At 43.5% G+C, this 23910-nt stretch overlaps 1 protein-coding gene across 1 annotated transcript in view; it reads right to left on the reverse strand.

Moving 5' to 3' along the window:
* Positions 1-17478: 17478 nt before the first annotated feature.
* LOC124278514 overlaps positions 17479-23910 on the reverse strand; it is a 32419-nt gene continuing 25987 nt past the window's right edge. The window contains exons 5-7 of the mRNA XM_046714215.1: positions 21035-21307; positions 18209-18865; positions 17479-17918 (exon numbers count right to left, since the gene is read on the reverse strand). Coding sequence (XP_046570171.1) covers positions 17575-17918; positions 18209-18865; positions 21035-21307 — 1274 coding nt within the window. The 3' untranslated portion in view covers positions 17479-17574. The remainder of the gene's footprint in view (positions 17919-18208; positions 18866-21034; positions 21308-23910) is intronic.

The raw sequence follows: 23910 nt of genomic DNA on the forward strand, positions 1-23910 counted from the left end.
CTTGTTCCAGTTCTTCCCTATGTTATCCTGTTGGCAGTGTTATTCTACCAAAGCGTTGGTAGAGTCTTGTCCCAGTTCTTCACTATGTTATCCTGTTGGCAGTGTTATTCTACCAAAGCGTTGGTAGAGTCTTGTCCCAGTTCTAACCTATGTTATCCTGTTGGCAGTGTTATTCTACCAAAGCGTTGGTAGAGTCTTGTCCCAGTTCTTCACCATGTTATCCTGTTGGCCAAAGCGTTGGTAGAGTTTGTACTTCAAATGTTATCCTGTTGGTAGAGTCTTGTTGGTAGTTCTTCTTCCCTATGTTATCCTGTTGGCAGTGTTATTCTACCAAAGCGTTGGTAGAGTCTTGTTCCAGTTCTTCCCTATGTTATCCTGTTGGCAGTGTTATTCTACCAAAGCGTTGGTAGAGTCTTGTCCCAGTTCTAACCTATGTTATCCTGTTGGCAGTGTTATTCTACCAAAGCGTTGGTAGAGTCTTGTTCCAGTTCTTCCCTATGTTATCCTGTTGGCAGTGTTATTCTACCAAAGCGTTGGTAGAGTCTTGTTCCAGTTCTAACCTATGTTATCCTGTTGGCAGTGTTATTCTACCAAAGCGTTGGTAGAGTCTTGTTCCAGTTCTAACCTATGTTATCCTGTTGGCAGTGTTATTCTACCAAAGCGTTGGTAGAGTCTTGTCCCAGTTCTTCCCTATGTTATCCTGTTGGCAGTGTTATTCTACCAAAGCGTTGGTAGAGTCTTGTTCCAGTTCTTCCCTATGTTATCCTGTTGGCAGTGTTATTCTACCAAAGCGTTGGTAGAGTCTTGTCCCAGTTCTTCCCTATGTTATCCTGTTGGCAGTGTTATTCTACCAAAGCGTTGGTAGAGTCTTGTCCCAGTTCTTCCCTATGTTATCCTGTTGGCAGTGTTATTCTACCAAAGCGTTGGTAGAGTCTTGTCCCAGTTCTAACCTATGTTATCCTGTTGGCAGTGTTATTCTACCAAAGTGTTGGTGGAGTCTTGTCCCAGTTCTTCCCTATCTTATCCTGTTGGCAGTGTTATTCTACCAAAGCGTTGGTAGAGTCTTGTCCCAGTTCTAACCTATCTTATCCTGTTGGCAGTCTTATTCTACCAAAGCGTTGGTAGAGTCTTGTTCCAGTTCTTCCCTATGTTATCCTGTTGGCAGTGTTATTCTACCAAAGCGTTGGTAGAGTCTTGTCCCAGTTCTTCCCTATGTTATCCTGTTGGCAGTGTTATTCTACCAAAGCGTTGGTAGAGTCTTGTTCCAGTTCTTCCCTATGTTATCCTGTTGGCAGTGTTATTCTACCAAAGCGTTGGTAGAGTCTTGTCCCAGTTCTTCCCTATGTTATCCTGTTGGCGGTGTTATTCTACCAAAGCGTTGGTAGAGTCTTGTTCCAGTTCTTCCCTATGTTATCCTGTTGGCGGTGTTATTCTACCAAAGCGTTGGTAGAGTCTTGTCCCAGTTCTTCCCTATGTTATCCTGTTGGCAGTGTTATTCTACCAAAGCGTTGGTAGAGTCTTGTCCCAGTTCTTCCCTATGTTATCCTGTTGGCAGTGTTATTCTACCAAAGCGTTGGTAGAGTCTTGTCCCAGTTCTAACCTATGTTATCCTGTTGGCAGTGTTATTCTACCAAAGCGTTGGTAGAGTCTTGTTCCAGTTCTAACCTATGTTATCCTGTTGGCAGTGTTATTCTACCAAAGCGTTGGTAGAGTCTTGTCCCAGTTCTTCCCTATGTTATCCTGTTGGCAGTGTTATTCTACCAAAGCGTTGGTAGAGTCTTGTCCCAGTTCTTCCTATGTTATCCTGTTGGCGGTGTTATTCTACCAAAGCGTTGGTAGAGTCTTGTTCCAGTTCTTCCCTATGTTATCCTGTTGGCGGTGTTATTCTACCAAAGCGTTGGTAGAGTCTTGTCCCAGTTCTTCCCTATGTTATCCTGTTGGCAGTGTTATTCTACCAAAGCGTTGGTAGAGTCTTGTCCCAGTTCTTCCCTATGTTATCCTGTTGGCAGTGTTATTCTACCAAAGCGTTGGTAGAGTCTTGTTCCAGTTCTTCCCTATGTTATACTGTTGGCAGTGTTTTTCTACCAAAGGGTTTGTAGAGTCTTGTTCCAGTTCTAACCTATGTTATCCTGTTGGCAGTGTTATTCTACCAAAGCGTTGGTAGAGTCTTGTCCCAGTTCTTCCCTATGTTATCCTGTTGGCAGTGTTATTCTACCAAAGCGTTGGTAGAGTCTTGTCCCAGTTCTAACCTATGTTATCCTGTTGGCAGTGTTATTCTACCAAAGCGTTGGTAGAGTCTTGTTCCAGTTCTTCCTATGTTATCCTGTTGGCAGTGTTATTCTACCAAAGCGTTGGTAGAGTCTTGTCCCAGTTCTTCCCTATGTTATCCTGTTGGCAGTGTTATTCTACCAAAGCGTTGGTAGAGTCTTGTTCCAGTTCTTCCCTATGTTATCCTGTTGGCAGTGTTATTCTACCAAAGCGTTGGTAGAGTCTTGTCCCAGTTCTTCCCTATGTTATCCTGTTGGCAGTGTTATTCTACCAAAGCGTTGGTAGAGTCTTGTTCCAGTTCTTCCTATGTTATCCTGTTGGCAGTGTTATTCTACCAAAGCGTTGGTAGAGTCTTGTCCCAGTTCTTCCCTATGTTATCCTGTTGGCAGTGTTATTCTACCAAAGCGTTGGTAGAGTCTTGTTCCAGTTCTTCCCTATGTTATCCTGTTGGCAGTGTTATTCTACCAAAGCGTTGGTAGAGTCTTGTCCCAGTTCTTCCCTATGTTATCCTGTTGGCAGTGTTATTCTACCAAAGCGTTGGTAGAGTCTTGTCCCAGTTCTTCCTATGTTATCCTGTTGGCGGTGTTATTCTACCAAAGCGTTGGTAGAGTCTTTGTCCCAGTTCTTCCCTATGTTATCCTGTTGGCAGTGTTATTCTACCAAAGCGTTGGTAGAGTCTTGTCCCAGTTCTAACCTATGTTATCCTGTTGGCAGTGTTATTCTACTACCAAAGCGTTGGTAGAGTCTTGTTCCAGTTCTTCCCTATGTTATCCTGTTGGCAGTGTTATTCTACCAAAGCGTTGGTAGAGTCTTGTCCCAGTTCTTCCTATGTTATCCTGTTGGCGGTGTTATTCTACCAAAGCGTTGGTAGAGTCTTGTTCCAGTTCTTCCCTATGTTATCCTGTTGGCAGTGTTATTCTACCAAAGCGTTGGTAGAGTCTTGTCCCAGTTCTTCCCTATGTTATCCTGTTGGCAGTGTTATTCTACCAAAGCGTTGGTAGAGTCTTGTTCCAGTTCTTCCCTATGTTATCCTGTTGGCGGTGTTATTCTACCAAAGCGTTGGTAGAGTCTTGTCCCAGTTCTTCCCTATGTTATCCTGTTGGCAGTGTTATTCTACCAAAGCGTTGGTAGAGTCTTGTTCCAGTTCTTCCCTATGTTATCCTGTTGGCGGTGTTATTCTACCAAAGCGTTGGTAGAGTCTTGTCCCAGTTCTAACCTATGTTATCCTGTTGGCAGTGTTATTCTACCAAAGCGTTGGTAGAGTCTTGTCCCAGTTCTTCCTATGTTATCCTGTTGGCAGTGTTATTCTACCAAAGCGTTGGTAGAGTCTTGTCCCAGTTCTAACCTATGTTATCCTGTTGGCAGTGTTATTCTACCAAAGCGTTGGTAGAGTCTTGTCCCAGTTCTTCCTATGTTATCCTGTTGGCAGTGTTATTCTACCAAAGCGTTGGTAGAGTCTTGTCCCAGTTCTAACCTATGTTATCCTGTTGGCAGTGTTATTCTACCAAAGCGTTGGTAGAGTCTTGTCCCAGTTCTTCCTATGTTATCCTGTTGGCGGTGTTATTCTACCAAAGCGTTGGTAGAGTCTTGTCCCAGTTCTAACCTATGTTATCCTGTTGGCGGTGTTATTCTACCAAAGCGTTGGTAGAGTCTTGTTCCAGTTCTTCCCTATGTTATCCTGTTGGCAGTGTTATTCTACCAAAGCGTTGGTAGAGTCTTGTCCCAGTTCTTCCCTATGTTATCCTGTTGGCAGTGTTATTCTACCAAAGCGTTGGTAGAGTCTTGTCCCAGTTCTTCCCTATGTTATCCTGTTGGCAGTGTTATTCTACCAAAGCGTTGGTAGAGTCTTGTCCCAGTTCTTCCCTATGTTATCCTGTTGGCAGTGTTATTCTACCAAAGCGTTGGTAGAGTCTTGTCCCAGTTCTTCCCTATGTTATCCTGTTGGCAGTGTTATTCTACCAAAGCGTTGGTAGAGTCTTGTCCCAGTTCTAACCTATGTTATCCTGTTGGCAGTGTTATTCTACCAAAGCGTTGGTAGAGTCTTGTTCCAGTTCTTCCCTATGTTATCCTGTTGGCAGTGTTATTCTACCAAAGCGTTGGTAGAGTCTTGTTCCAGTTCTTCCCTATGTTATCCTGTTGGCAGTGTTATTCTACCAAAGCGTTGGTAGAGTCTTGTCCCAGTTCTTCCCTATGTTATCCTGTTGGCAGTGTTATTCTACCAAAGCGTTGGTAGAGTCTTGTTCCAGTTCTTCCCTATGTTATCCTGTTGGCAGTGTTATTCTACCAAAGCGTTGGTAGAGTCTTGTCCCAGTTCTTCCCTATGTTATCCTGTTGGCAGTGTTATTCTACCAAAGCGTTGGTAGAGTCTTGTCCCAGTTCTAACCTATGTTATCCTGTTGGCAGTGTTATTCTACCAAAGCGTTGGTAGAGTCTTGTTCCAGTTCTTCCCTATGTTATCCTGTTGGCAGTGTTATTCTACCAAAGCGTTGGTAGAGTCTTGTCCCAGTTCTTCCCTATGTTATCCTGTTGGCAGTGTTATTCTACCAAAGCGTTGGTAGAGTCTTGTCCAGTTCTTCCCTATGTTATCCTGTTGGCAGTGTTATTCTACCAAAGCGTTGGTAGAGTCTTGTCCCAGTTCTTCCCTATGTTATCCTGTTGGCAGTGTTATTCTACCAAAGCGTTGGTAGAGTCTTGTTCCAGTTCTTCCCTATGTTATCCTGTTGGCAGTGTTATTCTACCAAAGCGTTGGTAGAGTCTTGTCCCAGTTCTAACCTATGTTATCCTGTTGGCAGTGTTATTCTACCAAAGCGTTGGTAGAGTCTTGTCCCAGTTCTTCCCTATGTTATCCTGTTGGCAGTGTTATTCTACCAAAGCGTTGGTAGAGTCTTGTCCCAGTTCTAACCTATGTTATCCTGTTGGCAGTGTTATTCTACCAAAGCGTTGGTAGAGTCTTGTCCCAGTTCTAACCTATGTTATCCTGTTGGCAGTGTTATTCTACCAAAGCGTTGGTAGAGTCTTGTTCCAGTTCTTCCCTATGTTATCCTGTTGGCAGTGTTATTCTACCAAAGCGTTGGTAGAGTCTTGTCCCAGTTCTTCCCTATGTTATCCTGTTGGCTAACTCTATGTGTTATTCTACCAAAGCGTTGGTAGAGTCTTGTCCCAGTTCTAACCTATGTTATCCTGTTGGCAGTGTTATTCTACCAAAGCGTTGGTAGAGTCTTGTCCCAGTTCTAACCTATGTTATCCTGTTGGCAGTGTTATTCTACCAAAGCGTTGGTAGAGTCTTGTCCCAGTTCTTCCCTATGTTATCCTGTTGGCAGTGTTATTCTACCAAAGCGTTGGTAGAGTCTTGTTCCAGTTCTTCCCTATGTTATCCTGTTGGCAGTGTTATTCTACCAAAGCGTTGGTAGAGTCTTGTCCCAGTTCTAACCTATGTTATCCTGTTGGCAGTGTTATTCTACCAAAGCGTTGGTAGAGTCTTGTCCCAGTTCTTCCTATGTTATCCTGTTGGCAGTGTTATTCTACCAAAGCGTTGGTAGAGTCTTGTCCCAGTTCTTCCCTATGTTATCCTGTTGGCAGTGTTATTCTACCAAAGCGTTGGTAGAGTCTTGTTCCAGTTCTTCCCTATGTTATCCTGTTGGCAGTGTTATTTCCCTACCAAAGCGTTGGTAGAGTCTTGTTCCAGTTCTTCCCCTATGTTATCCTGTTGGTAGTGTTATTCTACCAAAGCGTTGGTAGAGTCTTGTCCCAGTTCTTCCTATGTTATCCTGTTGGTAATAGTGTTATTCTACCAAAGCGTTGGTAGAGTCTTGTCCCAGTTCTTCCCTATGTTATCCTGTTGGCAGTGTTATTCTACCAAAGCGTTGGTAGAGTCTTGTCCCAGTTCTTCCCTATGTTATCCTGTTGGCAGTGTTATTCTACCAAAGCGTTGGTAGAGTCTTGTCCCAGTTCCAACTCTATGTTATCCTATGTTATCCTGTTGCTCTATAATAAGAAGGGTTAATGTTTTGTTTTTGTGTATGTTTATATTTTGGTGAGTAAAGTGTCGTTTTTCGAGTCACTGGCAATATTTTCCTTTTGGTTATTACTGCCCTTCCTTGGTGCCTTGTTGTTGCTATGGCTATTGTTTCAGATATTGCCCGTTTGTGTTAACTGTTGTTCTAGTCTGTGGTAATATTGTTTTTGCGGGTGAAAGTTCGTTCCACTTATGCTGGTTATGTCTTTTTGTGTGTTGTGTTATTTGTCCAGTTTTTACCGATGCAGGTCTGTCGGAAGGGTTATTGTTCCAGCTCTTCATATTGTGTTAGTATTCCGGGGTTTTACCAATTTTTTCTCGTTGGTAGTGTGACAAGTTCTTCAGTTTGGTTGTGTTTTTGTTTCAGTTTGTGCACGTGTTGTTCTGTTGGTTGTACAATACTTTAGTATTTTAGTTCGACAATCAATAGTTGCTGAGTCCGTGTATATAAACAACCAAGCGAGATATATACTAGGCACCCAAAACCTGAACATATTATATAATGCTTGTGGAATCACACCAACGTTATCACGCGTCCGAGCATCTAACTGTTATAATCTGATTGTTGTGACTGCAAGCTTCATCTAGGACGGTGAAGGAGGCACCGGAATCTGCAGCTTTATGAGTACTTGTGTGTTTGCTGGGGCTCGTCGCTAGTCTCCGGGAAACCTTTTTATAAACGTAGTTCAAGAGCATGTAGTATCAATATTCAATTGAAGGGATAAAATTACATCCGCTGACAAGATGACTATTCTTCGTGCCAGTTACGGATGCTATCAATCAATCAATTGAACCTGACATCGATGTAGAAATAAACTATGACCATATCAATAATGGTGTCGTACTGTGTTATAAAGACATGGGATATTGATAACGAAAAGTCAAAGTGTCGTTGAGCGTTCGGTGTCCATTGATCACGGATCGATCTTATTTGTACACAGCTTGTGGTAAAAGATAGTTTTGAAGTGTCTTGTTCCTCCCTTACACTTGATGGATTGGCTAACCCGTATAATCTATTACCATCGCGGGCAAAGAAACACAGCTATAACCGCACATTAAAAACGTTAATGATTGTCACAACATGATTTCATTTTATTCAATAAGTATCACATTCTGCTAGAACTACCGTAAACGCCTCTTCATTCACTCATCTGCAATTTTGCTAAGATTTATAGCTAACGTTTCCCAGCAGACACGTTTCAAGTTTCAGAGAATCTGACGATTCAGGACCGCCTAGGTTGATGACACGTCCATACACCACACTGGTTCACAACACCTCGGCTGATGACACGTCCATGCACCTAACTGGTCCACACCACCTCGGATGATGACACGTCCATACACTTAACTGGTCCACACCACCTCGGCTGATGACACGTCCATGCACCTAACTGGTCCACACCACCTAGGCTGATGACACGTCCATACACCTAACTGGTCCACACAACCTAGGCTGATGACACGTCCATACACCACACTGGTCCACACCACCTCGGCTGATGACACGTCCATACACCTAACTGGTCCACACCACCTCGCCTGATGACACGTCCATACACCTAACTGGTCCACCCCACATCTCCTGATGACACGTCCATACACCTAAATGGTCCACACCACCTCGGCTGATGACACGTTCATACACCTAACTGGTCCACACCACCTCGGCTGATGACACGTTCATACACCTAACTGGTCCACACCACCTCGCCTGATGACACGTCCATACACCAAACTGGACCACACCACCTCGGCTGATGACACGTTCATACACCTAACTGGTCCACACCACCTCGGCTGATGACACGTCCATGCACCTAACTGGTCCACAACACCTCGGCTGATGACAAGTCCATGCACCTAACTGGTCCACACGACCTAGGCTGATGAAACGTCCATGCACCTAACTGGTCCACACAACCTAGGCTGATGACACGTCCATACACCTAACTGGTCCACACCACCTCGCCTGATGACACGTCCATTCACCTAACTGGTCCACACCACCTCGGATGATGACACGTCCATACACCTAACTGGTCCACACCATCTCGGCTGATGACACGTCCATGCACCTAACTGGTCCACACCACCACGGCTGATGACACGTCCATTCACCTAACTGGTCCACACCACCACGGCTGATGACACGTCCATTCACCTAACTGGTCCACACCACCACGGCTGATGACACGTCCATTCACCTAACTGGTCCACACCACCACGGCTGATGACACGTCCATACACCTAACTGGTCCACACCACCTCGGCTGATGACACGTTCATACACCTAACTGGTCCACACCACCTCGGCTGATGACACGTCCATACACCTAACTGGTCCACCCCCACATCTCCTGATGACACGTCCATACACCTAAATGGTCCACACCACCTCGGGTGATGACACGTTCATACACCTAACTGGTCCACACCACCTCGGCTGATGACACGTCCATACACCTAACTGGTCCACACCACCTCGGCTGATGACACGTCCATACACCTAACTGGTCCACACCACCTAGGCTGATGACACGTCCATACACCTAACTGGTCCACACAACCCTAGGCTGATGACACGTTCATACACCTAACTGGTCCACACCACCTCGCCTGATGACACGTCCATACACCTAACTGGTCCACACCACCTCGGCTGATGACACGTCCATACACCTGACTGGTCCACACCACCTCGCCTGATGACACGTCCATTCACCTAACTGGTCCACACCACCTCGGATGATGACACGTCCATACACCTAACTGGTCCACACCATCTCGGCTGATGACACGTCCATGCACCTAACTGGTCCACACCACCACGGCTGATGACACGTCCATTCACCTAACTGGTCCACACCACCACGGCTGATGACACGTCCATTCACCTAACTGGTCCACACCACCACGGCTGATGACACGTCCATTCACCTAACTGGTCCACACCACCACGGCTGATGACACGTCCATTCACCTAACTGGTCCACACCACCACGGCTGATGACACGTCCATTCACCTAACTGGTCCACACCACCACGGCTGATGACACGTCCATACACCTAACTGGTCCACACCACCACGGCTGATGGCACGTCCATGCACCAAACTGGTCCACACCACCTCGGCTGATGACACGTGCATGCACCTAACTGGTCCACACCAACTCAGCTGATGACACGTCCATGTACCTAACTGGTCCACACCACCTCAGCTGATGACACGTCCATGCACCTAACTGGTCCACACCATCTCGGCTGATGACACGTCCATACACCTAACTGGTCCACACCACCTCAGCTGATGACACTTCCATGCACCTGACTGGTCTACACCACCTCGGCTGATGACACGTCCATACACCTAACTGGTCCACACCATCTCGGCTGATGACACGTCCATACACCTAACTGGTCCACACCACCTCAGCTGATGACACGTCCATGCACCTAACTGGTCCACACCACCTCAGCTGATGACACGTCCATACACCTAACTGGTCCACACCACCTCAGCTGATGACACTTCCATGCACCTAACTGGTCCACACCACCTCAGCTGATGACACTTCCATGCACCTGACTGGTCTACACCACCTCGGCAGATGACACGTGCATGCACCTAATGCTTCACAGTACAATACATTATGACAAGGCCGGACACTTCGGTGTATCCTACCCGCCTGCTTTGTCGATCGCTACGCTACCATCGCATGTAATCGATTAAAACTTAATGTGAACATAATCGTGGATGATTGGCCTATCGAGCACCACTCATGACACCTACCAGTTCTTTATTGTTATTTCTGCAAGTCGTTTGAAACCCGATTTTGACCCTCAACACAAATGGATGACGATATGTCCGCACAAAACGGGGGCGCGGTCGAAGCAAGTCCTGATAACACGTCCATACACCTAACTGGTCCACACCACCTCAGTTGATAACACGTCCATACACCTAACTGGTCCACACCACCTCAGTTAATAACACGTCCATTTAGTTAACTAATCCATCACGTTATAATATGCCCTTGTCAGTGGCGGGGCGACTTCAAGTTGTAACACGCCCTCGGCTCTGACTTGTCGGAGCCACTTCAAGTTGTAACACGCCCTTGGCTCTGGCTGGTCGGAGCCACTTCAAGTTGTAACACGCCCTTGGCACTGACTGGTCGGAGCCACTTCAAGTTGTAACACGCCCTTGGCTCTGGCTGGTCGGAGCCACTTCAAGTTGTAACACGCCCTCGGCTCTGACTTGTCGGAGCCACTTCAAGTTGTAACACGCCCTTGGCACTGACTGGTCGGAGCCACTTCAAGTTGTAACACGCCCTTGGCACTGACTGGTCGGAGCCACTTCAAGTTGTAACACGCCCTTGGCACTGACTGGTCGGAGCCACTTCAAGTTGTAACACGCCCTTGGCACTGACTGGTCGGAGCCACTTCAAGTTGTAACACGCCCTTGGCTCCTGACTGGTCGGAGCCACTTCAAAGTGTAACACGCCCTTGGCTCTGACTGGTCGGAGCCACTTCAAGTTGTAACATGCCCTTGGCTCTGACTGGTCGGAGCCACTTCAAGTTGTAACACGCCCTTGGCTCTGACTGGTCGGAGCCACTTCAAGTTAATAACACGCCCTTGGCTCTGACTGGTCGGAGCCACTTCAAGTTGTAACACGCCCTTGGCTCTGACTGGTCGGAGCCACTTCAAGTTGTAACACGCCCTTGGCTCTGACTGGTCGGAGCCACTTCAAGTTGTAACACGCCCTTGGCTCTGACTGGTCGGAGCCACTTCAAGTTTAACACGCCCTTGGCACTGACTGGTCGGAGCCACTTCAAGTTGTAACACGCCCTTGGCTCTGACTGGTCGGAGCCACTTCAAGTTGTAACACGCCCTTGGCTCTGACTGGTCGTGGCAGGTGTGCAGAACGGGTCGTCTTTAGTGGCGCTAGAATCACAGAAGGTGCCGTTATATTCATAGTGGAATAACATATATTAGCTCAGCTGCTCAATCGCGCTTTGTTTTCCCTCGATCATTGGATGTTAATCTTAACGGCGCATCGTATTTTCAATCTCAACTCCCTGGGGAGTATATAACTCTTGCAGCCATTAGGCGCACAAAGTTAATGGTTCCACTACACTAAATCAGAATCACATGCTCCCTGAGCGAGCACCGCATGTAAACAACTGAAGAGACAGAGACATGTGACAGCTGTGATTGGATCAAATAGTGTAAGGTGTTTATGCTTTTTAAAAGCACATCCATCCAGTAATAAAAACTGACCATAATTTAAGTATTTAGTGCTATCATTTGTATCACCATGTCTTATGCTTATTGTGTGTACAGGTATTTTCCAGTAGGCGATATTTGGTGCGGAACTGGGGCTAATGTGTTCCGCTTCCTGTGCTCGGAAAATGAGCCGGACAATTTGGCCAGAAATTGTATTTTATTGTAGATTAAAGGCCTGACTGTACCCATGTGTACATGGAATTGCTGTTGATAGCCTGGGTAATTTTTTAAAAATATATAAGGTTAATATAGAAGTCTATGGGAAAACATTTTGTGTTGTGTAGCCTAATGTAGCTTTCCCATCCTCACGATATACCCCATTCACAGCAGAGGACTGGGACATATTGTCACAATACTTTTTCCAGGTTTACTGCACGTTGCTGTACCCACAACTAGGTGTTTGCACGTATTCATGTAGCCACCATCTGATCATTTACCAACGGATTCGTGGGTTCTTTTACGTGCACATGGTTGTGACAACACTGAAAGAGTCTGCACACATAGTTGACTCCAAGGTTTTTTACACCTGGTGACAGGTGGCTCGATCCCGGCATTTTAAGCTTGCTTGATCACTAGCCTGGCGCCTTAGACAGCTCGCCCACCCCGTCCCTCACTCACTCACTCAACCCAACCATGTCTGGGATATGGTGACTTGGTTTTGTTTTCTATAAGGTCCCTGGAGAAAGATAGGTGAAGTTTGATAGCCTGCCTAATCAGTCACTATAATTGAGTAGCAAAATAAGATTATCTAAGTATTCCACTTAACAAATCATCAGCCTTAACAAACAATGCATTTAAACAAATGTAGCTTTTGACAATCTGTGATATCATAGGACATACTGATAACATCGATGTTTCCCACCAGCAACAGTCAGCGTGATGTACACCGACACTACACTCAGTACGTAGTTTTGTTTAACAGCTTCGGGTAGCAGGTGTCTTTGTTCCTTAGGGCCCTCTTAACGAAACGTTTATTGTAGTATATTTTTAAGAATTGGTCAACTTTCATTTTTATATCATGCATAAATATTAATCACGGTTTCACTTGGAAAATAGTTTTCTATACCCGAAAGTTAACCAGATTTATTCTATTTCATATATATATTCAGAGATAGTGATTGAATTCAAACGGACCGGTATTTGAAAATGTGTATTGACGTCAGAGTTAGGGTCACCAATGTGGCATCAGCTAAATGTCGGGAAGACATTGTTTAATAACAAATAAAAAAATGTGATCAGTACTTATGCTGCCGTTGGAAATCAGGTTCCAGAATATAGTTATGATAATTCAATAACTCCGTTCTTCTCCGTAATATGATGACAAGTATACAATTTGAAAACATGGACAAGCAGGTGTCAGTAAGATAATCAACAGATTACGTTGGCACGGACGGTTTCTTTCATGTAGACTTGTCTGTTTCTTGTCTCTCCAAACAAATGTTGTTTTGCTGCATGTAATTAGATATAACCTGGTTGGATTGTACTTGTGTAGCCTACGTGGCGACTACGTTGATGTGTGGGTAGTGTAAATTACCTCCATCAATGACACACAATGACCAGCGGATCAGCGACTGGAGGTGATCAAGGTGGCATTCTGACAGGTCCGCGTCCTGTGTTATTGACACATTGTCTCAGTTCACATTGTCCATGCATTGCGATTTTCACGCGCCAGACTCAATCAATATGTCAAAGTGTTGTTTCCCAATATTGCTGTATATGTTATTAAATGTATGGTAATATACTGAATAATTATGTTTCCTTATATTGCGGTGTATGTTATTCAATGTATGGTAATATACTGAATACTTATTGTCTCCTATATTGCTGTGTATGCTATTCAATGTATGGTAATATACTGAATACTTATTGTCTCCTATATTGTGGTGTGTGTTATTCAATGTATGGTAATACATGTATACTGAATACTTATGTTTCCTTATATTGTGGTGTATGTTATTCAATGTATGGTAATATACTGAATACTTATTGTCTCCTATATTGTGGTATATGCTATTCAATGTATGGTAATATACTGAATACTTATTGTCTCCTATATTGTGGTGTGTGTTATTCAATGTATGGTAATATACTGAATACTTATGTTTCCTTATATTGCTGTGTATGTTATTCAATGTATGGTAATATACTGAATACTTATTGTCTCCTATATTGTGGTATATGCTATTCAATGTATGGTAATATACTGAATACTTATTGTCTCCTACATTGTGGTGTGTGTTATTCAATGTATGGTAATATACTGAATACTTATTGTCTCCCTATATTGTGGTGTGTGTTATTCAATTGTATGGTAATATACTGAATAATTTATGTTTCCTTATATTGTGGTGTATGTTATTCAATGTATGGTAATATACTGAATACTTATTGTCTCCTATATTGTGGTATATGTTATTCAATGTATGGTAATATACGGAATATTTATTGTCTCCTATATTGTGGTATATGCTATTCAATGTATGGTAATATACTGAATACTTATGTTTCCTTATATTGCTGTGTATGTTATTCAATGTATGGTAATATACTGAATACTTATTGTCTCCTATATTGTGGTGTGTGTTATTCAATGTATGGTAATATACTGAATACTTTATGTTTCCTTATATTGTGGTGAATGTTATTCAATGTATGGTAATATACTGAATACTTATTGTCTCCTATATTGTGGTGTGTGTTATTCAATGTATGGTAATATACTGAATACTTATTGTCTCCTATATTGTGGTGTGTGTTATTCAATGTATGGTAATATACTGAATACTTATGTTTCCTTATATTGCGGTGTATGTTATTCAATGTATGGTAATATACTGAATACTTATTGTCTCCTATATTGCGGTGTATGTTATTCAATGTATGGTAATATACTGAATACTTATTGTCTCCTATATTGTGGTGTGTGTTATTCAATGTATGGTAATATACTGAATACTTATGTTTCCTTATATTGTGGTGTATGTTATTCAATGTATGGTAATATACTGAATACTTATAGTCTCCTATATTGTGGTATATGTTATTAAATGTATGGTAATATACTGAATATTTATTGTCTCCTATATTGTGGTATATGCTATTCAATGTATGGTAATATACTGAATACTTATGTTTCCTTATATTGCTGTGTATGTGTATTCAATGTATGGTAATATACTGAATACTTATTGTCTCCTATATTGTGGTGTGTGTTATTCAATGTATGGTAATATACTGAATACTTATGTTTCCTTATATTGTGGTGTATGTTATTCAATGTATGGTAATATACTGAATACTTATTGTCTCCTATATTGTGGTGTGTGTTATTCAATGTATGGTAATATACTGAATACTTATTGTCTCCCTATATTGTGGTGTGTGTTATTCAATGTATGGTAATATACTGAATAATTATGTTTCCTTATATTGTGGTGTATGTTATTCAATGTATGGTAATATACTGAATACTTATTGTCTCCTATTTGTGGTATATGTTATTAAATGTATGGTAATATACTGAATATTTATTGTCTCCTATATTGTGGTGTGTGTTATTCAATGTATGGTAATATACTGAATACTTATGTTTCCTTATATTGTGGTGTATGTTATTCAATGTATGGTAATATACTGAATACTTATTGTCTCCTATATTGTGGTGTGTGTTATTCAATGTATGGTAATATACTGAATACTTATGTTTCCTTATATTGTGGTGTATGTTATTCAATGTATGGTAATATACTGAATACTTATTGTCTCCTATATTGTGGTATATGTTATTCAATGTATGGTAATATACGGAATATTTATTGTCTCCTATATTGTGGTATATGCTATTCAATGTATGGTAATATACTGAATACTTATGTTTCCTTATATTGCTGTGTATGTTATTCAATGTATGGTAATATACTGAATACTTATTGTCTCCTATATTGTGGTGTGTGTTATTCAATGTATGGTAATATACTGAATACTTATGTTTCCTTATATTGTGGTGTATGTTATTCAATGTATGGTAATATACTGAATACTTATTGTCTCCTATATTGTGGTGTGTGTTATTCAATGTATGGTAATATACTGAATACTTATTGTCTCCTATATTGTGGTGTGTGTTATTCAATGTATGGTAATATACTGAATACTTATGTTTCCTTATATTGCGGTGTATGTTATTCAATGTATGGTAATATACTGAATACTTATTGTCTCCTATATTGCGGTGTATGTTATTCAATGTATGGTAATATACTGAATACTTTTAGTTTCCTTATATTGTGGTGTATGTTATTCAATGTATGGTAATATACTGAATACTTATTGTCTCCTATATTGTGGTGTGTGTTATTCAATGTATGGTAATATACTGAATACTTATTGTCTCCCTATATTGTGGTGTGTGTTATTCAAAGTATGGTAATATACTGAATACTTATGTTTCCTTATATCGTGGTATATGTTATTCAATGTATGGTAATATACTGAATACCTACGTTTCCCTACATTGTGGTGTGTGTTATAAGAAGTATGGTAATATACTGAATACCTATGTTTCCCTACATTGTGGTGTGTGTTATAAGAAGTATGGTAATATACTGAATAGTTATGTTTCCCTACATTGTGGTGTGTGTTCATCACCGTGCTTTCCTTTACTGCAGCCTATTATATTCAGCGTGAATATACTCTGTTATTATTTCAGAATGCTGTTTGTTTGTGTTTTGTGTGTTTTGCGGTATATAAGTGACGGTAAACATCCGACAACCAAAGCCAATTATAAATTACGTCCCATAAATTAGGACATCTTGAACAATTGATTATGAAGTTAACACTTACAATATATATTCATTGGCTTCGTAGTATGATTATTCGTGGCGGTTTCGTACCATTTCCTGAACAGTATCTATTCGATCCACGCGTAATGCAATATCCCGTAATTTCGTCTTCCTTTTCAATTCTCTCACAGGTAGTCCAAGGTGTGATTAAAGGTCATTGTCGTGTATTGTGACTTCTCCGAGGTCCGTGCGACATGAGCCAATCGATGGCGACATCCCCTACGGTGACTACGTGTGATTGTTAAACCGTCAGTGCAAGTTGAAAAAGTAGATAGAGGGCATGAATCTTTATAGATTTTTCCCCGATCTTGTTTCAAGCGTTCTGTAATTGTGATTGAAAACCTCAAATTGCAGTGTCTAACAGAAACCGTATCTTGATTACGCCAAATAAATCTCTTGACACATTGAACTGACTCAAGTGCTTGATTAAATCGAAGACGGCCGTGAATGAAACTTTGCTTTGGTCAATGCATAAGTCACGTCTCATTGCATCAGTTTAAATCAGCTCATCCCGTTGTAGTTACCCTCGGGAAACGTTCATAGTCTCGCTAAATGTTGCTAACGATAACCTTTGTGTTGCTGGGATGATGTGTCCAGAAAGGAAATAGACACTATTGAGGATAGCGATGTCGTAATTAAGTCAGATATCGATATGAAACTGTCAAGTAGAAGTAAGAGGGTAATAGTCAATGTCAGTTACACAATGGCTACTAGTGATAGTAATGGTAATAGTGATAGTGGTAGTAGCTGTAAAGTGTTAGTAGTTGGGGATGTAGTAGACATGGTGGTCTCGTCTCTTGTGGGTGCATGAACACTCACTGGGTATTTGGATACATTTAATGTGGTTACACGAGTCTGACGAGGTTAGCTTTATATGATTGTAGTAGCACTGGTGACAATAGTGGAATGTGTCTCGGTTGCCAGTACTTCACGCGGCTACACGCAGAAGAAGGGGCATTTTACTACCGCTTCACCTACTTCGGTACACGTCATGCTCCTGGCACTGAGACTGCTGTTACCAACTTCACATGAATCATACATTAATTAGACTGGAATACAGGTTACCCTTCTGTTATATTTACTCTCAAGGTCAAAGAACAAATTACGTTGACTAGATAGGTGTCATGAATTGATGTATCAGTGACCAACTACTGTCATGAGTCTGTTCATTGCACTTCTTCTCTTCCGTCTTTGACAGGTAAGTTTGTTGTCTGGCCGCTACCCGTACACATCCCGGTTTCAGAGCTGGGGACGCCATATTGACACCTGGTAACAAGCCGTAACACCTGGTCCACGTCAAGCACCGCCAGCACCAGCAGGAGGACGGCCAACACACCCACGCTGATGCTCCCCACAGCCATCACTGACTTCCGCTGGTCAGGCGCAGACTTCAACCGGCGTCTGGTGGCCGAAAGGTTAGCTCTGTCCACAGTGAGGTGCTGCTTGATAGACTGGAGGCGCTCTTCTGTATTGTTAGACGGCCGACAATGGCATGTACACAACCTGGTGCCTGGAAAATGTCACCACAAAGTTGTAATGGGCAGTTGAGTCAGTAAGTCAGCTCTATGTAAGAGGAAAGCCAGATGACGATTACCACTTTGGTAACACGAAGCATAGTACTAAGAAACAAATAATCACATTAAGGTCATTTTTAGATTTGTATTGACCTTACCATGGCCAAGGCACGCAACGCTGCACAGTGAATTCCCATGCGTATCCAAGTCCATATTATATGTTCGTTAATAACCAACTTTCTTATAACAGGTGTATATTTATAATACATTCAACAGCAAGGATTACCTGGTGGATTGTTTGTGACAACAGTGACCGCCACAGCGGAAGCAGTCGTTGCTGCAAGGCGGTGCGTGATGACGTCCTGTCGAGAGGGAGCTGAAGTGATCAGTGCGGAGTCACCCAGCGACAATGGCGGTAATTTGGTGGTTCCTTGTGTCACGCGGGACACTGACGCAGGTTCTGATGGGGAAGGTGTGCCAGTTACGTGCTGAGCTGTGGAGGCGGACGATAGTGATTGATATCTGCTGCTTGTCATCAGAGCGTGTGCTGCGTTCGAGTACAGCGAATGTCCAAAGTTGTCACTTTGAAACACAGGGGTGAAATTCGGGGAAATGTCTGAAGATTCTGATTCATGCGACATGAAATTACTATTATCTACAATAGGGACAGTGGTCAATCCTTGGACGGTGGTTTCGGCCACAGAGACTGCAGTGGTAATGTCGACTCTCGCCCCTACCGTCGACACTGCGCTGAGGTCGGGGACAGGCGTGACCAAAATACTAACATGGGCAGCGGCGGATGCTGATTGTGTGACGTCGCTGATGTCGTCACTGCTGGAGATACTGGTGTAAGTTGTAGACGCCAACACGACGTGAGTAGTGCAAGGGTTCTCAGGCAGCAAGCGGGAATCCAGCCGAGCAGCAGACGATGAGGAAATGTTCACTGATGAAAGAAAGATTGCACATGTGATGTCATCACGCCTACACAACAAAACTTCACAGCACTCGACAAAAGGGTTATTGTAACAACGGGTACCACGGACGGGTACGGTCAAGTAAAGAGAAGGGGTGGGGGTGGGGGCTAGCTGATTCAAGAAGGCACCCATGTTTCCAGACCAGTTCCCTGATATGGTGGTAAGGAGCCGGCAGAGCGAGATATCGCTTTGCATTCCTAATGGGCTTATAGCTTTTTCAATAACATTGAACCCGAACTACGTACTGAAGCTTTCCATCTTATGTATGGAGTTTATCAAATCCTTGCAAGGAACTATTATTTTTGCCACCGGGGTTGCCTTTGTCCAAAAGGATGACCCAATGACAGCAGCATCTTCAAGTGCTAACTCAGTACCTTTTCCCCTCTGCTTTACTGTACAGGTTTACTTATATGATTCCTGTCAAGTATTTCATTAAGGCGTCATGGCAAGTTATGGCTTAGTTCCTATATGATTCATGTCAAGTGTTTCATTAAGGCGTCATGACAAGTCATGGCTTAGTTCCTATATGATTCCTGTCAAGTATTTCATTAAGGCGTCATGGCAAGTTATGGCTTAGTTCCTATATGATTCATGTCAAGTGTTTCATTAAGGCGTCATGACAAGTCATGGCTTAGTTTCCATCAACAACAACCATGATGTTTGCAAAATGAAACCCAATCTTGTTGCAGCCTATATGATTCTGGGTTACCTTGGCGGTAAGTATTTGCACATGCATACTATTTCCCATTTCCAGGATCTGCTGAGACCAATGGCAGCATGTACATACATACTATTTCCCATTTCCAGGATCTGCCGAGACCAACGGCAGCATGTACATACATACTATTTCCCGTTTCCAAGTTCTGCCGAGACCAATGGCAGCATGTACATACATACTATTTCCCGTTTCCAGGATCTGCTGAGACCAATGTCAGCATGTACATACATACTATTTCCCGTTGCTAGGATCTGCTGAGACCAATGGCAGCATGTAGATACATACTATTTCCCGTTTCCAGGATCTGCTGAGATCAATGGCAGCATGTACATACATACTATTTCCCATTTCCACGATCTGCCGAGACCAATGGCAGCATGTACATGCATACTATTTCCCGTTTCCAGGATCTGCCGAGACCAATGGCAGCATGTACATACATACTATTTCCCGTTTCCAGGATCTGCTGAGACCAATGGCAGCATGTACATACAAACTATTTCCCATTTCCAGGATCTGCTGAGACTAATGGCAGCATGTACATACATACTATTTCCCGTTTCCAGGATCTGCTGAGACCAATGGCAGCATGTACATACATACTATTTCCCGTTTCCAGGATCTGCTGAGACCAATGGCAGCATGTACATACATACTATTTCCCATTTCCAGGATCTGCTGAGACCAATGGCAGCATGTACATACATACTATTTCCCGTTTCCAGGATCTGCCGAGACCAATGGCAGCATGTACATACATACTATTTCCCATTTCCAGGATCTGCTGAGACTAATGGCAGCATGTACATACATATTATTTCCCATTTCCACGATCTGCAGACAATGGCAGCATATACATACATACTATTTCCCATTTCCAGGATCTGCCGAGACCAATGGCAGCATGTACATACATACTATTTCCCGTTTCCAGGATCTGCCGAGACCAATGGCAGCATGTACATACATACTATTTCCCGTTTCCAGGTTCTGCCGAGACCAATAGCAGCATGTACATACATACTATTTCCCGTTTCCAGGATCTGCCGAGACCAATGGCAGCATGTACATACATACTCTTTCCCGTTTCCAGGTTCTGCCGAGACCAATAGCAGCATGTACATACATACTATTTCCCGTTTCCAGGATCTGCTGAGACCATTGGCAGCATGTACATACATACTATTTCCCGTTTCCAGGTTCTGCCGAGACCAATGGTAGCTTTGATCCTTTGATGACAGTTTATACAACTGATAATGTTTAGGCTTTAGTGGACAGGACTGTCTTCGAATGGACAGTAATTCCTGTTTCTGGTGGGTGAACTATCGCTGACAACTGAGCATGAATCTTGTATTATCACCTGTCTGTTACAATGTCCTATGGCGATATCTACGTGGTCAAGAGGTGGGCTCCTACTTACATCTGAAGCATCGTTTGACGTTCACCTCCATCTCAGGGTTGGCCGTGAGGGATGGCGACAGGCCAGGATCGTACAAGTCGGACTTCATGTCAATGAAGCAGTCCAGTGTCACCTTGTTGAAGCTGTAGGCAGCACACAAGAAGTCAAAGTTCACTGTTTGCAGTTCAAACGTCATACAGTAGTTACCGCACGCGGCACTGCTCACCTTCTTGCCGGTGTGACCCTTGCCGGACGCCAGGTCATGGTCACTGGTTTTATCATACCAACATTGATCTGCAACAACAATTATATACCTATGAAGATCACACACACGTAGGACACACCGACATAGGGAAGGATGAACAATAGCATCCCCTTAAAGAACACACAGTACACACCGACATAGAGCAGGGAGAACAATAGCATCCTCTTGAAGAACACACAGGACACACCGACATAGAGCTGGGAGAACAATAGCATCCCCTTGAAGGACACACCGACATAATAGATCCCCTTGAAGGACACACCGGGGAAAACAATAGCATCCCCCTGAAGAACACACAGTACACACCGACACAGAGCAGGGAGAACATTAGCATCCCCTTGAAGAACGCACAGGACACACCGACATAGACCAGGGAGAACAATAGCATCCTCTCAAAGAACACACAGGGCACACTGATATACAGCAGGGAGAACAATAGCATCCCAGTGAACAACACACAGCACAAACCGACAAAGAGCAGGGAGAACAATAGCATCCCCTTGAAGGACACACCGACATATAGCAGGGAGAACAATAGCATCCTCTCAAAGAACACACAGTACACACCGACACAGAGCAGGGAGAACAATAGCATCCCAGTGAAGAACACACAGTACACACCGACAAAGAGCAGGGAGAACAATAGCATCCCCTTGAAGAAACACACAGTACACGCCGACATAGACCAGGGACAACAATAGCATCCTCTTGAAGAACACACAGTACACACCAACATAGAGCAGGAAGAACAATAGCATCCCCTTGAAGAACACACAGTACACACCGACATAGAACAGGAAGAACAATAGCATCCCCTTGAAGAAACACACTGGACACAGTACACGCCGACATAGACCAGGGACAACAATAGCATCCTCTTGAAGAACACACAGTACACACCGACATAGAGCAGGAAGAACAATAGCATCCCCTTGAAGAACACACAGTACACACCGACATAGAGCAGGAAGAACAATAGCATCCCAGTGAAGAACACACAGCACACACAGACAAAGAGCAGGGAGAACAATAGCATCCTCTTGAAGAACACACAGTACACACTGATATATAGCAGGGAGAACAATAGCATCCCAGTGAAGAACACACAGCACACACCGACAAAGAGCAGGGAGAACAATAGCATCCTCTTGAAGAACACACAGTACACACTGATATATAGCAGGGAGAACAATAGCATCCCCTTGAAGAACACACAGTACACACCGACATAGACCAGGGACAACAATAGCATCCCCTTGAAGAACACACAGTACACACCGACATTGAGCAGGGAGAACAATAGCATCCCCTTGAAGAACACACAGGACACACCGACATAGAGCAGAGGGAAGAATAGCATCCCCTTGAAGAACACACAGTACACACCGACAAAGAGCAGGGAGAACAATAGCATCCTCTTGAAGAACACACAGTACACACCGACAAAGAGCAGGAGAACAATAGCATCCCCTTGAAGAACACACAGGACACACCGACATAGAGCAGAGGGAAGAATAGCATCCCTTGAAGAACACACAGTACACACCGACAAAGAGCAGGGAGAACAATAGCATCCCCTTGAAGAACACACAGGACACACCGACATAGAGCAGAGGGAAGAATAGCATCCCCTTGAAGAACACACAGTACACACCGACAAAGAGCAGGGAGAACAATAGCATCCTCTTGAAGAACACACAGTACACGCCGACATAGAGCAGAGGGAAGAATACCATCCCCTTGAAGAACACACAGTACACACCGACATAGAGCAGGGAGAACAATAGCATCCTCTTGAAGAACACACAGTACACACCGACATAGACCAGGGACAACAATAGCATCCTCTTGAAGAACACACAGTACACGACGACATAGAGCAGAGGAAAGAATAGCATCCCCTTGAAGAACACACAGTACACGCCGACATAGAGCAGAGGAAAGAATAGCATCCCCTTGAAGAACACACAGTACACACCGACATAGAGCAGGGAGAACAATAGCATCCCCTTGAAGAACACACAGTACACGCCGACATAGACCAGGGAGAACAATAGCATCCTCTCAAAGAACACACAGCACACATCGACAAAGAGCAGGGACAACAATAGCATCCCCTTGAAGAACACACAGTACACACCGACATAGAGCAGGGAGAACAATAGCATCCCCTTGAAGAACACACAGGACACACTGACATAGAGCAGGAAGAACAATAGCATCCTCTTGAAGAAACACACAGTACACACCGACATAGACCAGGGACAACAATAGCATCCTCTTGAAGAACACACAGTACACACCGACATAGAGCAGGGAGAACAATAGCATCCCAATGAAGAACACACAGGACACACCGACACAGAGCAGGGAGAACAATAGCATCCGCTTGAAGAACACACAGTACACACTGATATACAGCAGGGAGAACAATAGCATCCCCTTGAAGAACACACAGGACACACTGATATACAGCAGGGAGAACAATAGCATCCCAATGAAGAACACACAGGACACACCGACAAAGAGCAGGGAGAACAACAGCATCCCCTTGAAGAACACACAGCACACATCGACAAAGAGCAGAGACAACAACAGCATCCTCTTGAAGAACACACAGTACACACCGACA

Source organism: Haliotis rubra, unplaced genomic scaffold (genome assembly GCF_003918875.1).
Source record: "Haliotis rubra isolate DU_JTF1 unplaced genomic scaffold, ASM391887v1 Scf239, whole genome shotgun sequence".
NCBI classification, from domain to species: Eukaryota; Metazoa; Mollusca; class Gastropoda; order Lepetellida; family Haliotidae; genus Haliotis; species Haliotis rubra.